Source organism: Aulonocara sp. 'chitande type north' Nkhata Bay, linkage group LG3, assembly GCF_057382095.1.
Source record: "Aulonocara sp. 'chitande type north' Nkhata Bay isolate Kocher_YH1m ecotype deep benthic linkage group LG3, A_spYH_male_GT1.1, whole genome shotgun sequence".
Taxonomy (NCBI): Eukaryota; Metazoa; Chordata; class Actinopteri; order Cichliformes; family Cichlidae; genus Aulonocara; species Aulonocara sp. 'chitande type north' Nkhata Bay.
In genome coordinates this window covers 25,771,744-25,785,989 of record NC_141346.1, presented here as the reverse complement: position 1 = coordinate 25,785,989, position 14,246 = coordinate 25,771,744, and the positions used below count along the sequence as shown (strand labels likewise).

Sequence of the window (14,246 nt, the reverse complement as noted above, 5' to 3'; positions counted from 1 at the left end):
GTTTAGAGCTTTTATTGACAACAGCAGGACAAGTTGGAAGTCAGGAACATGAACTCTACATGTGTTCAGTCGTCATGTCCTCATATTGTTTCAAGCTGTGAAGAACATGAGTGTGTTTCAGAATACGTCCTCATATGGTTGGACCAACAACTCTAGTGTGTGTGTGTTACACTGTCCTCATATTGTTGGGTAGCAGAACTGTACTGTGTTAAGTTTCTATAGAATCTGGCATAAGGAAGTCAGATCCTTCTGTAATAATGTTCACTGAAACAAGTATGATCTGTAGTTAATGAGCTAGTCAGCATTTGTAGTACAGAATGTTTCTGACATTATATTGTTGTCTTTTGTTGCAGACACCAAGTGTTGAGACCCTGTCCCAACCTCCTACAGACCAAGAAGTGAGTGACAAATCCACTTCATTCCTCCAACAGGTTACGCATAAATTTTTGTATTTGGAATCAAGTATATGAGTCAGTTGGGCCTAGTGCATAAATGAAATGCACTTTGATTGTATTAAAACAATCAGTTTGAGTGAAAGTTTCCCAAAATCAACATTAGCATTAGGAGAAGGAAATTGGCTATACCAGTTGTTAGTCCAAACTTTCCCTTTAAAGCATCAATTTGGTCTTTATTCCAATTAAATTTAATATTTTTGTCCTTTTACACATGTTTTTGTCCATTTAACCTGAAGCTGATCAGTTTACATGATTGGATTTCTGGGGAAATAGATGGCTTTACATCAGTGTTGGGTTTAGAGCTTTTATTGACAACAGCAGGACACGTTAGAAGTCAGGAACATGAACTCTACATGTGTTCAGTCGTCATGTCCTCATATTGTTTCAAGCTGTGAAGAACATGAGTGTGTTTCAGAATACGTCCTCATATGGTTGGACCAACAACTCTAGTGTGTGTGTGTTACACTGTCCTCATATTGTTGGGTAGCAGAACTGTACTGTGTTAAGTTTCTATAGAATCTGGCATAAGGAAGTCAGATCCTTCTGTAATAATGTTCACTGAAACAAGTATGATCTGTAGTTAATGAGCTAGTCAGCATTTGTAGTACAGAATGTTTCTGACATTATATTGTTGTCTTTTGTTGCAGACACCAAGTGTTGAGACCCTGTCCCAACCTCCTACAGACCAAGAAGTGAGTGACAAATCCACTTCATTCCTCCAACAGGTTACGCATAAATTTTTGTATTTGGAATCAAGTATATGAGTCAGTTGGGCCTAGTGCATAAATGAAATGCACTTTGATTGTATTAAAACAATCAGTTTGAGTGAAAGTTTCCCAAAATCAACATTAGCATTAGGAGAAGGAAATTGGCTATACCAGTTGTTAGTCCAAACTTTCCCTTTAAAGCATCAATTTGGTCTTTATTCCAATTAAATTTAATATTTTTGTCCTTTTACAGATGTTTTTGTCCATTTAACCTGAAGCTGATCAGTTTACATGATTGGATTTCTGGGGAAATAGATGGCTTTACATCAGTGTTGGGTTTAGAGCTTTTATTGACAACAGCAGGACACGTTAGAAGTCAGGAACATGAACTCTACATGTGTTCAGTCGTCATGTCCTCATATTGTTTCAAGCTGTGAAGAACATGAGTGTGTTTCAGAATACGTCCTCATATGGTTGGACCAACAACTCTAGTGTGTGTGTGTTACACTGTCCTCATATTGTTGGGTAGCAGAACTGTACTGTGTTAAGTTTCTATAGAATCTGGCATAAGGAAGTCAGATCCTTCTGTAATAATGTTCACTGAAACAAGTATGATCTGTAGTTAATGAGCTAGTCAGCATTTGTAGTACAGAATGTTTCTGACATTATATTGTTGTCTTTTGTTGCAGACACCAAGTGTTGAGACCCTGTCCCAACCTCCTACAGACCAAGAAGTGAGTGACAAATCCACTTCATTCCTCCAACAGGTTACGCATAAATTTTTGTATTTGGAATCAAGTATATGAGTCAGTTGGGCCTAGTGCATAAATGAAATGCACTTTGATTGTATTAAAACAATCAGTTTGAGTGAAAGTTTCCCAAAATCAACATTAGCATTAGGAGAAGGAAATTGGCTATACCAGTTGTTAGTCCAAACTTTCCCTTTAAAGCATCAATTTGGTCTTTATTCCAATTAAATTTAATATTTTTGTCCTTTTACGCATGTTTTTGTCCATTTAACCTGAAGCTGATCAGTTTACATGATTGGATTTCTGGGGAAATAGATGGCTTTACATCAGTGTTGGGTTTAGAGCTTTTATTGACAACAGCAGGACACGTTAGAAGTCAGGAACATGAACTCTACATGTGTTCAGTCGTCATGTCCTCATATTGTTTCAAGCTGTGAAGAACATGAGTGTGTTTCAGAATACGTCCTCATATGGTTGGACCAACAACTCTAGTGTGTGTGTGTTACACTGTCCTCATATTGTTGGGTAGCAGAACTGTACTGTGTTAAGTTTCTATAGAATCTGGCATAAGGAAGTCAGATCCTTCTGTAATAATGTTCACTGAAACAAGTATGATCTGTAGTTAATGAGCTAGTCAGCATTTGTAGTACAGAATGTTTCTGACATTATATTGTTGTCTTTTGTTGCAGACACCAAGTGTTGAGACCCTGTCCCAACCTCCTACAGACCAAGAAGTGAGTGACAAATCCACTTCATTCCTCCAACAGGTTACGCATAAATTTTTGTATTTGGAATCAAGTATATGAGTCAGTTGGGCCTAGTGCATAAATGAAATGCACTTTGATTGTATTAAAACAATCAGTTTGAGTGAAAGTTTCCCAAAATCAACATTAGCATTAGGAGAAGGAAATTGGCTATACCAGTTGTTAGTCCAAACTTTCCCTTTAAAGCATCAATTTGGTCTTTATTCCAATTAAATTTAATATTTTTGTCCTTTTACACATGTTTTTGTCCATTTAACCTGAAGCTGATCAGTTTACATGATTGGATTTCTGGGGAAATAGATGGCTTTACATCAGTGTTGGGTTTAGAACTTTTATTGACAACAGCAGGACAAGTTGGAAGTCAGGAACATGAACTCTACATGTGTTCAGTCGTCATGTCCTCATATTGTTTCAAGCTGTGAAGAACATGAGTGTGTTTCAGAATACGTCCTCATATGGTTGGACCAACAACTCTAGTGTGTGTGTGTTACACTGTCCTCATATTGTTGGGTAGCAGAACTGTACTGTGTTAAGTTTCTATAGAATCTGGCATAAGGAAGTCAGATCCTTCTGTAATAATGTTCACTGAAACAAGTATGATCTGTAGTTAATGAGCTAGTCAGCATTTGTAGTACAGAATGTTTCTGACATTATATTGTTGTCTTTTGTTGCAGACACCAAGTGTTGAGACCCTGTCCCAACCTCCTACAGACCAAGAAGTGAGTGACAAATCCACTTCATTCCTCCAACAGGTTACGCATAAATTTTTGTATTTGGAATCAAGTATATGAGTCAGTTGGGCCTAGTGCATAAATGAAATGCACTTTGATTGTATTAAAACAATCAGTTTGAGTGAAAGTTTCCCAAAATCAACATTAGCATTAGGAGAAGGAAATTGGCTATACCAGTTGTTAGTCCAAACTTTCCCTTTAAAGCATCAATTTGGTCTTTATTCCAATTAAATTTAATATTTTTGTCCTTTTACAGATGTTTTTGTCCATTTAACCTGAAGCTGATCAGTTTACATGATTGGATTTCTGGGGAAATAGATGGCTTTACATCAGTGTTGGGTTTAGAGCTTTTATTGACAACAGCAGGACACGTTAGAAGTCAGGAACATGAACTCTACATGTGTTCAGTCGTCATGTCCTCATATTGTTTCAAGCTGTGAAGAACATGAGTGTGTTTCAGAATACGTCCTCATATGGTTGGACCAACAACTCTAGTGTGTGTGTGTTACACTGTCCTCATATTGTTGGGTAGCAGAACTGTACTGTGTTAAGTTTCTATAGAATCTGGCATAAGGAAGTCAGATCCTTCTGTAATAATGTTCACTGAAACAAGTATGATCTGTAGTTAATGAGCTAGTCAGCATTTGTAGTACAGAATGTTTCTGACATTATATTGTTGTCTTTTGTTGCAGACACCAAGTGTTGAGACCCTGTCCCAACCTCCTACAGACCAAGAAGTGAGTGACAAATCCACTTCATTCCTCCAACAGGTTACGCATAAATTTTTGTATTTGGAATCAAGTATATGAGTCAGTTGGGCCTAGTGCATAAATGAAATGCACTTTGATTGTATTAAAACAATCAGTTTGAGTGAAAGTTTCCCAAAATCAACATTAGCATTAGGAGAAGGAAATTGGCTATACCAGTTGTTAGTCCAAACTTTCCCTTTAAAGCATCAATTTGGTCTTTATTCCAATTAAATTTAATATTTTTGTCCTTTTACGCATGTTTTTGTCCATTTAACCTGAAGCTGATCAGTTTACATGATTGGATTTCTGGGGAAATAGATGGCTTTACATCAGTGTTGGGTTTAGAGCTTTTATTGACAACAGCAGGACACGTTAGAAGTCAGGAACATGAACTCTACATGTGTTCAGTCGTCATGTCCTCATATTGTTTCAAGCTGTGAAGAACATGAGTGTGTTTCAGAATACGTCCTCATATGGTTGGACCAACAACTCTAGTGTGTGTGTGTTACACTGTCCTCATATTGTTGGGTAGCAGAACTGTACTGTGTTAAGTTTCTATAATATCTAGAATAAGGAACTCAGATCCTCCTGTCAATAATGTTCACTAATGTATCTGTGACATATATGTGAACTCAATGCAGCCTTTCATCTCAGCAAATATAATTAATGATTGACAGGGTTCACAAATGAATTTTCACCCAAGATTTTATGTCAAAATGACATGACACAAAGTGTGTGATATGTATGTTAAATCATTCTCACTATTAAGTTACAATGCATTGTTTTTCATTTCTTAACCTACTAGCAATGTTTTTTACAGTATACTGAATTGCATAATAATTTTGAGTTAGTTTTCAAATGAATTATAATTACAAACATTGAATTTGTTACGTTTCATGTAAGGCCAGACAAAAATCTCGAGTTCTCACCTTTCACCAGACAGCTACCTCAGAGCAGGTAAGCCAGCTGCCTTTTTCTTCTTCATTCAAATTGTTTATGCTATGTAATTATGCATATTTACTACATGAATGCATTTTCATCAAGTCATGGATTGCAGAATGTTCTGCTACTGGAGGGGGAATGACATTCTAGCTATTAATAAATACAAAGATGCTTTTTCTCCATTTTCGTTCAGATCTCTACTGATGAATTCTCAGATTGTACGGATTATGAAGATAAAGACTATTTCCCAGATTCATGTGGCAGTTCCTCTGACACAAGTCTCCATAGTGTGGACATGAAAATCACAGAATCTGTGGTTCCCCAAAATACGTTAAATGACATGGCATTGGAGACGGCTTCAGGACACAGTGGGAAGATCACCAGTTCAGAGAAACCTACAACATTTAGTTTGTCACTGAGAAGTAGCAGTCACAGTACTTCGGTAACAAGCCGCAGTTTTGATTCATCAGGGGTCACATCACCTAAAAACAGCTCCATAAAAGTCCTACCTTTGCCAAACACGGAAAGACAAAGCAAGTACAACAAGAAGCAATACTGTCTATATTGTAAAAAGGCCATTGCTAAATTGGCAAGACACCTTGAATCTGCCCACGGTAATGTGCCGGAAGTTGCAAGCGCCTTCAGTTATGATAAAAGATCCTGCAAAAGAAGAGATTTGTTGCGCTCTATTAAGAAGAGGGGAAACTTTAACCATAATGCTACTGTGGCAACTTCTGGTGCTGGAGAAATGGTTGCTTGTCGAAGACCCACTACTGCAACAGGATCTGAGGACTACCGTCATTGTAAATTTTGTCAAGGACTATATGCAAGAAATTGCCTTTGGAGGCATGTGAGAAGGTGCCCTCAGAGGTTTAATGAGGAAGCTCCCTCTGGGCAAAGACGGATGCATCTGCAATTACCGAAACCTGATCAAGTTCATGAAGCTGTATGGAAGATTGCTTGTGAAATGAATCAGGATGACATTTCCTTTGTAGTAACGAGTGAAAGAGACATTCTTAGCCTTGGTGAGTCACTGTACAATGGCAGAAAACCAAATGAGAAAAGGAATGATTACATACGCCAAAAAATGAGAGAGATCGCAAGGTTATTGATAACCGCCAGAGCTATGACACCTTTGAAGAGCACAGAAGACCTTGTTATGCCTACTAACTTTCCCCATGTCATACAAGCAGTCAGAGCTGTTGCTGGTTATGAGCAGGAGAGCAACTCATATAAAACCCCATCCTTGGCTTTGAAATTGGGACACAGTTTGGCTAAAGTTGCAAGCATTGTGCAGTGTAAAGCCATCATTGCAAATCGCTATGATGTTGCAGAGTCAGCCAAGCAGTTTGCCACTCTGTATGAAAAAAAGTGGTCAGAGTCCATTTCAGCTGCTGCATTGGGCACACTTCAACAAGCCAAATGGAATAAACCACAGATTTTGCCATTTACACAGGATGTGTCACTGCTGCATAAGTTTCTTGCTACTAAGTCCGCAATGTACATGAAGGACCTTGAGGAAAAACCCAACAGCACAACCTTCGGAAATCTTGCTCAAGTGACTTTGACGCAGGTAGTGCTATTTAACAGAAAAAGGCAAGGAGAAGTTTCAAAAATGGAGCTCCAGGTTTTTACATCCCGGAATCGCACAGAGTTGAATCCTGACATTATGATCGGCCTAACTGAGTTTGAAAGGAAACTTGCAAAGCACTTTGACAGAGTTGAGATTCGTGGTAAAAGATCAAGAATGGTACCTGTGCTTCTCACACCTGACATGATCACTGCAATGGAGCTCCTCGCAAAAGCCAGAAGTGAGTGTCAAGTCCACACAGAGAATGTGTACTTGTTTGCACGCCCAGGTGTCCTTTCCCATTACAGAGGCTCTGACTGCTTTCGCAAGTATGCAAATAAATGTGGTGCAAAGTACCCAGAGGCCCTTACCTCAACAAGATTGCGGAAACAAGTTGCCACTTTGTCCACAGTACTAAATCTAAAAGAAAATGAAATGGATCAACTTGCCACCTTTCTCGGACACGACATCCGTGTCCATCGAGAATTCTACCGGCTTCCAGAGAGTACCCTGCAGCTTGCAAAAGTCAGCAAACTGTTGATTGCAATGGAGAAAGGAAAACTGTCTGACCTGCAGGGGAAAGGGCTGGATGACATCGTGATCAATCCTGATGGTGAATTCTTTTTCTTTCTTTTTTTTTGAAACATAGTTATCTTTGAATATAACATTTGTGAATGTTCAGCAGATTCTAATATAAATATTTTGTCTTGATTATTTTTCCCCAACAAGATGAAGCAGTTACAAGTGATGATGATTCCAGTGGAGAAACCATCACTGACCCTCAACAACACAAAGGTATCTTGACTTGCCCAGTGTGTGATAATATCTTTAAGTTATGAGACTGGAGACAGTTAATAGGTTCATGTCATGTTAGATGGGCTTAAGGGACAGCAGTATATAAATTAGACAGAATGGTAGACACCATTCATTAATATGGTACTAAAAGATCTGGATACATTGAAGTCTGGCAAAATGCATAAATAAGCAATACAAAGGCAAATATTAAATATAAGGATTAGGAGGTCCACTTCTGTGAGATTAGGCACACAAGTTGAGAGGTAGTGCATGCAAGTAATGTGTTTCTAGGGAGATGCCTGAGTATTGATGAGTATTATTAGTAGATTATGTTCACATGTAAAATATTCATATCAAATGTAAAATTACACACTGCCCAATGCTGACTTTGCCTACAATGCAAACAAAAAATGCATTAATTCTCATATTTCACTGTTACTTTTCAAAGGCTCAAGGACCAAGAATTCTGGGAACCAAAGCCACACACTTTACTCAGCTTCCCTGGACAATATGGAGGGCGCTTCTGCCTCAACCACCCTGGACAATATGGAGGGCGCTTCTGCCTCAACCACCCTGGACAATATGGAGGGCGCTTCTGCCTCAACCACCCTGGACAATATGGAGGGCGCTTCTGCCTCAACCACCCTGGACAATATGGAGGGCGCTTCTGCCTCAACCACCCTGGACAATATGGAGGGCGCTTCTGCCTCAACCACCCTGGACAACATGGAGGGCGCTTCTGCCTCAACCACCCTGGACAATATGGAGGGCGCTTCTGCCTCAACCACCCTGGACAGCAAAAACATCAGCAACACTGCACCAGGAAAGGGTAAAGGTACCCATATACAAAATGTTTTAAGTGAATATACTTGTTATCAATGGACATGTTTATTCTTTTCAGGCATGACACTATTAAGAGCTTTTATCATAATCCGTTTCATCTTCTTTGATTCCCAGCAGAACACAGCACTTCAAATGGTTCATCCCAAGCATCCTTGAAGGAGCATTAAGCAATATCTTTTCACTGCTAGGTGTGCTGTTTTGCACTGCCTGTAAACCAAACCAAAGTCTATGGCTGGAGATCAACACAGAGAGAGGGATTGTGACTTCATGCTGTACTCCAGATGAAATTACACCTCTAATTATTCACATAGCCATTTTTAATTCCTTCAACCTAAGTATGATGAATTGTGCTTATTGCTCCTTTAAAGTGCTCCAGTAGAAAGCAAGGTTTAAGAACATTTTGTATTCACATTAGAAACTAGAATATTTTCTCTCTTATCTTACATTCGCATTAAGATATATATTTTTTGTTTCCATTTATGACAGCTGGGAAGGCAAGGTGCAAGTGGACAGATGATGAAGTAAAGGCTGTTGAGCGGCACTTACTTCATTTCATAACAAGCTGCAAAGTACCTGGCAAAAAGGAATGTGACTCCTGCATCCAAGCAGAGCCGGCAGCTCTGAAAGGCAGAGACTGGGTTGCCATAAAGTATTACATCCACAACAGGATCGTAGCATTGAAAAGAAAGATGAATAAATAAAATTACAAAATGCAGGTTCAGGAATGCTGCATCAGTTAAAATTAACTTGATTTTCATTTTTATTTTTTTTAAATTTTTGACTTTGTCTGTTGGGTTAGTAATGACTAAGTTACTCAGTCCTTTCTCCTGGTTTTTGCCATCATAAGTTAATACTCAAGGGAGATAGTTTGTTACTCTCAGTTATTTCAGTATTGCAGGTCACTCACAGTTATTTCAGTATTACAGGTCTCTGCATTGCATTGTTTATACCCATAAATCTGTTTATTATGGGTGCATTTTGTAATTAAAAAATAAGAAAGGCAGAAAATGTTCCATGTTTTTATTCACATAAACATTCACTGCAAAATTAATGCAATACAATATTAAGACTTAAAAAGTAGACTGACCACATTTTTGAGCTATGTCTCTTTTTAAGTCTCTATACAGCTCAGATTTACTGTGTTGTATTAACACATGAATGTCTGATATTTCTGTCAGAAGTTACCCGACTGGTGAGCATTACTATTGTGCATCCATGCCTATTATATTGTAATCTCAAAAGGAGCCAAGCTGAAAATACAGACCCTACCCTTACCTGGTCCTTATAAGTCATGTATACTTGAAAATTATGTGTGTATCCATGGGCTTCACAATTCACCTAAACATGAAATATCAGTGTGTGTGACCTTATGGTACTCATAAGTCACATAAACCTGACAGTGTCCTCATAAGTAGCAGTAAATTCAGGTTTGACCAAAATTTAACCCTAGCCAAAATCTCAACAGATGGGCGTGTTCCTGGAAGCATGGGTCAAATTTTTTGTGATTCCCATGCCTCTAGGACCTTCGGAAAGGCACGTTCCCATTTGTCACATTTTTGTCATAGGTACTGATATATCATGAAAACACGTATGTGTGTGTGTGTGTGTGTGTGTGTGTGTGTGTGTGTGTGTGTGGTTTTATTGTTTTATTTTTTTATTGTTTTATTGTTGGCAATAACAGAGGTCAAACGTTTACTATAGGTCTTTACCAGGTTTGCACACACAGTAGCTGGTATTTTGGCCCATTCCTCCATGCAGATCTTCTCGAGAGCAGTGATGTTTTGGGGCTGTCGCCGAGCAACACGGACTTTCAACTCCCGCCACAGATTTTCTATGGGGTTGAGGTCTGGAGACTGGCTAGGCCACTCCAGGACTTTCAAATGCTTCTTACGGAGCCACTCCTTTGTTGCCTGGGCGGTGTGTTTTGGATCATTGTCATGTTGGAAGACCCAGCCTCGTTTCATCTTCAAAGTTCTCACTGATGGAAGGAGGTTTTGGCTCAAAATCTCACGATACATGGCCCCATTCATTCTGTCCTTAACACGGATCAGTCGTCCTGTCCCCTTGGCAGAAAAACAGCCCCATAGCATGATGTTTCCACCCCCATGCTTCACAGTAGGTATGGTGTTCTTGGGATGCAACTCAGTATTCTTCTTCCTCCAAACACGACGAGTTGAGTTTATACCAAAAAGTTCTACTTTGGTTTCATCTGACCACATGACATTCTCCCAATCCTCTGCTGTATCATCCATGTGCTCTCTGGCAAACTTCAGACGGGCCTGGACATGCACTGGCTTCAGCAGCGGAACACGTCTGGCACTGCGGGATTTGATTCCCTGCCGTTGTAGTGTGTTACTGATGGTGACCTTTGTTACTTTGGTCCCAGCTCTCTGCAGGTCATTCACCAGGTCCCCCCGTGTGGTTCTGGGATCTTTGCTCACCGTTCTCATGATCATTTTGACCCCACGGGATGAGATCTTGCGTGGAGCCCCAGATCGTGGGAGATTATCAGTGGTCTTGTATGTCTTCCATTTTCTGATGATTGCTCCCACAGTTGATTTTTTCACACCAAGCTGCTTGCCTATTGTAGATTCACTCTTCCCAGTCTGGTGCAGGTCTACAATACTTTTCCTGGTGTCCTTCGAAAGCTCTTTGGTCTTGGCTATGGCGGAGTTTGGAGTCTGACTGTTTGAGGCTGTGGACAGGTGTCTTTTATACAGATGATGAGTTCAAACAGGTGCCATTCATACAGGTAACGAGTGGGGGACAGAAAAGCTTCTTAAAGAAGACGTTACAGGTCTGTGAGAGCCAGAGATTTTCCTTGTTTGAGGTGACCAAATACTTATTTTCCACCCTAATTTAGGAATAAATTCTTTACAAATCCTACCATGTGAATTCATGGATTTTTTTTTTCACATTCTGTCTCTCACAGTTGAAGTGTACCTCTGGTGCAAATTACTGACCTCTGTCATCATTTTAACCCTCCTGCCATCCTTTAAAAAACTCACACCCATTACCCTAGGGACCATTCTCAGCCACGCCCAAAAACGCTATAAAAAGACCATATATCCATATTTTATTCCACTTTGTTAGGATGCCTGGGTCGTCGACCCAGGGTTTTTGGAGTTTATGATATTATTTATACTTTCTAGTTTTTGGTTTCTTTGAGTTCTGTCTTATGGCTTATGTCTCTGTCTTCTTTAGTTGCTCTGTCTCCCCTATCACCTGCATCCCCTTGTCTAGTTCGCGTCTATGTGTATCCTAAGTTCCTATTTCCCCGTGTTCAGTCAGTGTTTGTGTCTGCCCTGTTCCCACGTCTCTGTTCCCTTTGTTATAGTGCCTGCCCGTGAGTCTGTGTTATGTTTCCTGTTTTACTTTGAAAGTCCATGTCTGATGTTAATGTGTCTGGTTTTGCTTCCCCTTGTCTCGTTAGGCCTGATTTGCCCCAGCTGTGTTTCCCTCCTGTTACCCATTCCCTGATTGTTCCCTCTGTGTATTTAAGCCCTGTGTTTCTTAGTGTCTGTGTCGCGATCTACCGTTTATTTTGCTGTGTGTTTTGCCTGTCCACCGGTGTAAGTTTATTTTGAGTTTTTTCCCGTTATGTCATGTTTGCGTTCAGCATTAAAGCTGTTTTGGTTTAAGTTCTGTCTCTGGAGTCTGCACCTTGGGTCCTATTCCTGTCTGCACACAGCCTCACCTAACACACTTTAAATTAACCAACCTTGTAAAACTACTTCTCCCTGAAATATTCATGTACAGTTTTAATTATATTTTCGTTGTTTTAACCCTTCAAATCCCAGTGTTATTACATGAGTGCCCTGTGTTATAAGCCCCAAAAAACAAAACTAAATATTTCCACAAAAAACCAGTTGAAGTAATATGTGATTGTCATTATAAGTAGGCCTTTAGATGGACCAAAGATTGGCACCAACATACATTTTGACCTGCCATTATTTTTTTGCATTTTTTTTGCAATTTAAAAATTCAAACTTCAAGGCCCTGAGTCTTCATTGACATCCAAGAAAAGAAGAAAAAATAAAATCATATAATGATAATTTGGGGATGAAAAATAGCGTTTATAATGGAAGTCAATGGGCAGAAAATGGTCACCAGGGTGATGGGTGTGGGGATTTCTGCTGCTCAGCCATTTTAGGCTGATTTAAGGAATTCACACTGGAATATTAACATTGACAGGTAAAAACTATCCTGTGGCAAGTTTGGTTATATTCCACTGAACACAGTGGAAATGGCAGCCATTTAACACATAGCAGTGGCACAAAAAGGTCCCAAGAAGGCAGGAAGGTTAAGTGGGGGAACTTGCACAATCGGTGGCTGACTAAATACTTTTTTGCCCCACTGTATATAGTACACTCAAAGTATCCCACAATGCCTCACTGTGAGTAATGTACAACCAAGGGTCACTATCCTCGCATTGTATCCCATCATGCATTGTTGCTGGAGTAAGAGGCGCTGGTTGGTTTACAGGACAGAATTTCATGAATGACAGGAATTCTTCAAACCCTGAACGCAAACACACACTGGAGCTTCATCACAGAGTGTGATTGTGTTCCTGTTATGACACGGGTCAGCAGAGATGAGCTTCCTCTGAAGGGTGACCGGTCTCTCCCTTAGAGGCGGGGTAGAGACTCGTGAAACGAGACATGGTAAACGGCACCTCACGACAGAGTTAATGTCAAACTGTGGCTCTACCGCCTGAGCCACATGTAGAGCAGCTCATGTGTGAATGTCAGACACAAAGCACTCTGGCGTAGAGAAAAACGCCTGTTGCATGGAGAGCTTTGAGCGCTGCATAAGAGCCAGACCATTTATCATTTTCCAAAATGACGTCACATGTGCTGTCGTGAGCCGCCGCAGTCCTGCGTGTCTCAAATTTTACAACTTTGTGTGTTTTGATGCTGCAGCTCGGTTAAAGACGTGAGTGCACCATCGTGTGGGTTTAACTGCAGTTTTAACAATGCACCAGGAGCTCACACATTACACAGACGGACATGCGGCAACAGTGTGAAAAAGATGAAACTTTGTGGAAAATGCTCAAATTCTCATGATGTGGAGGTAGTCTGAGTGGCGACGCCCGTCGGTCTGCAGAATGCTAACAGCAGTGATAAATGGATGTGACCGTGTGACGTCACCGTGCCATGTAGTGTCCCACGCAGCGGGTTTACTGAGGCTTAACTCTTTCCACCTTTGATGCTTACAAGGATTTAGCTTTGTTTCTCTTTTCTGAACCGAGTAGTTTCTGTCATACTTCATAACAACAGGTGAGCGTGGTCGCTGCCTACACAGCTGTCCTCGGAAAAAAAAACAGAACCTGTTCGTCCGTGTAGATTCTTGGTCATAAGGTCACAGTAGTCTAACGAGCTTAAAAAGAAGACGACAGGACTTCTGGAAGCTTTTCAAATTCATGTACAGGTGACAGAAGTCATCATTAAGGGTACAAGGGAGTTGGTCTAATACCATCTTAAGGGGAAAAGAGTTGAGGAGCTCGGTTACTCAGGGGCGTCCTCCACACTGACAGGAACCCTGAGGTGGTTCAGGATGGGGTGTGGATGCCTCCTGGGCACCTCGTTAGGAGGACACAAGCTCTCAGCTGGCTTGGGAACACAGCGTCACCAGAGCAAAGAGGACGGAGGAGGTGAAGGAATCACAACAGTCTGCTGGTGTTTTAAGCCCGAAACATGTTCAGGATTGTTCTTCTGGTATTACTCTCCTTTTCTTAAAGTGGACTTTCCTTATAAAACAAGATGAGCAAACAGTAAAAACACTGAAACCAGGAAATCAAGAGCACAAGATTGAAGCAAATTGGTATTACATGAGCCCGGCCTTAGTTTAACTTCAGCTGAAATCTCTTCAGCACAATCAAAGATGTCTTTGGCATCCTGCTCATGGTTACTTTTGGAGGGTTTTAAACTATTTTAAAAGG

General features: G+C 40.3%; 1 protein-coding gene across 1 annotated transcript; it reads left to right on the top strand.

The window, feature by feature from the left end:
- Positions 1 to 5,064: 5,064 nt before the first annotated feature.
- On the top strand, positions 5,065 to 9,302 carry LOC147334802 (uncharacterized). The gene is made up of 5 exons (XM_086275235.1): positions 5,065 to 5,112; positions 5,291 to 7,280; positions 7,397 to 7,462; positions 7,911 to 8,297; positions 8,792 to 9,302. The coding sequence occupies exons 2-5, from the start codon at positions 5,393 to 5,395 to the stop codon at positions 9,004 to 9,006; spliced, it is 2,556 nt and encodes an 851-aa protein (XP_086131361.1). The 5' UTR covers positions 5,065 to 5,112; positions 5,291 to 5,392; the 3' UTR covers positions 9,007 to 9,302.
- The last annotated feature ends 4,944 nt before the right edge of the window (positions 9,303 to 14,246 follow it).

What these genes read in the sequence shown, in the direction of transcription:
- LOC147334802 (XM_086275235.1), top strand. Translation starts at nt 5,393, where the DNA reads ATGAAAATCACAGAATCTGTGGTTCCCCAAAATACGTTAAATGACATG. An exon ending in CATCGTGATCAATCCTGATG is followed by an intron (nt 7,281 to 7,396) that starts GTGAATTCTTTT and finishes TTCCCCAACAAG; the next exon opens with ATGAAGCAGTTACAAGTGAT. An exon ending in TGACCCTCAACAACACAAAG is followed by an intron (nt 7,463 to 7,910) that starts GTATCTTGACTT and finishes TACTTTTCAAAG; the next exon opens with GCTCAAGGACCAAGAATTCT.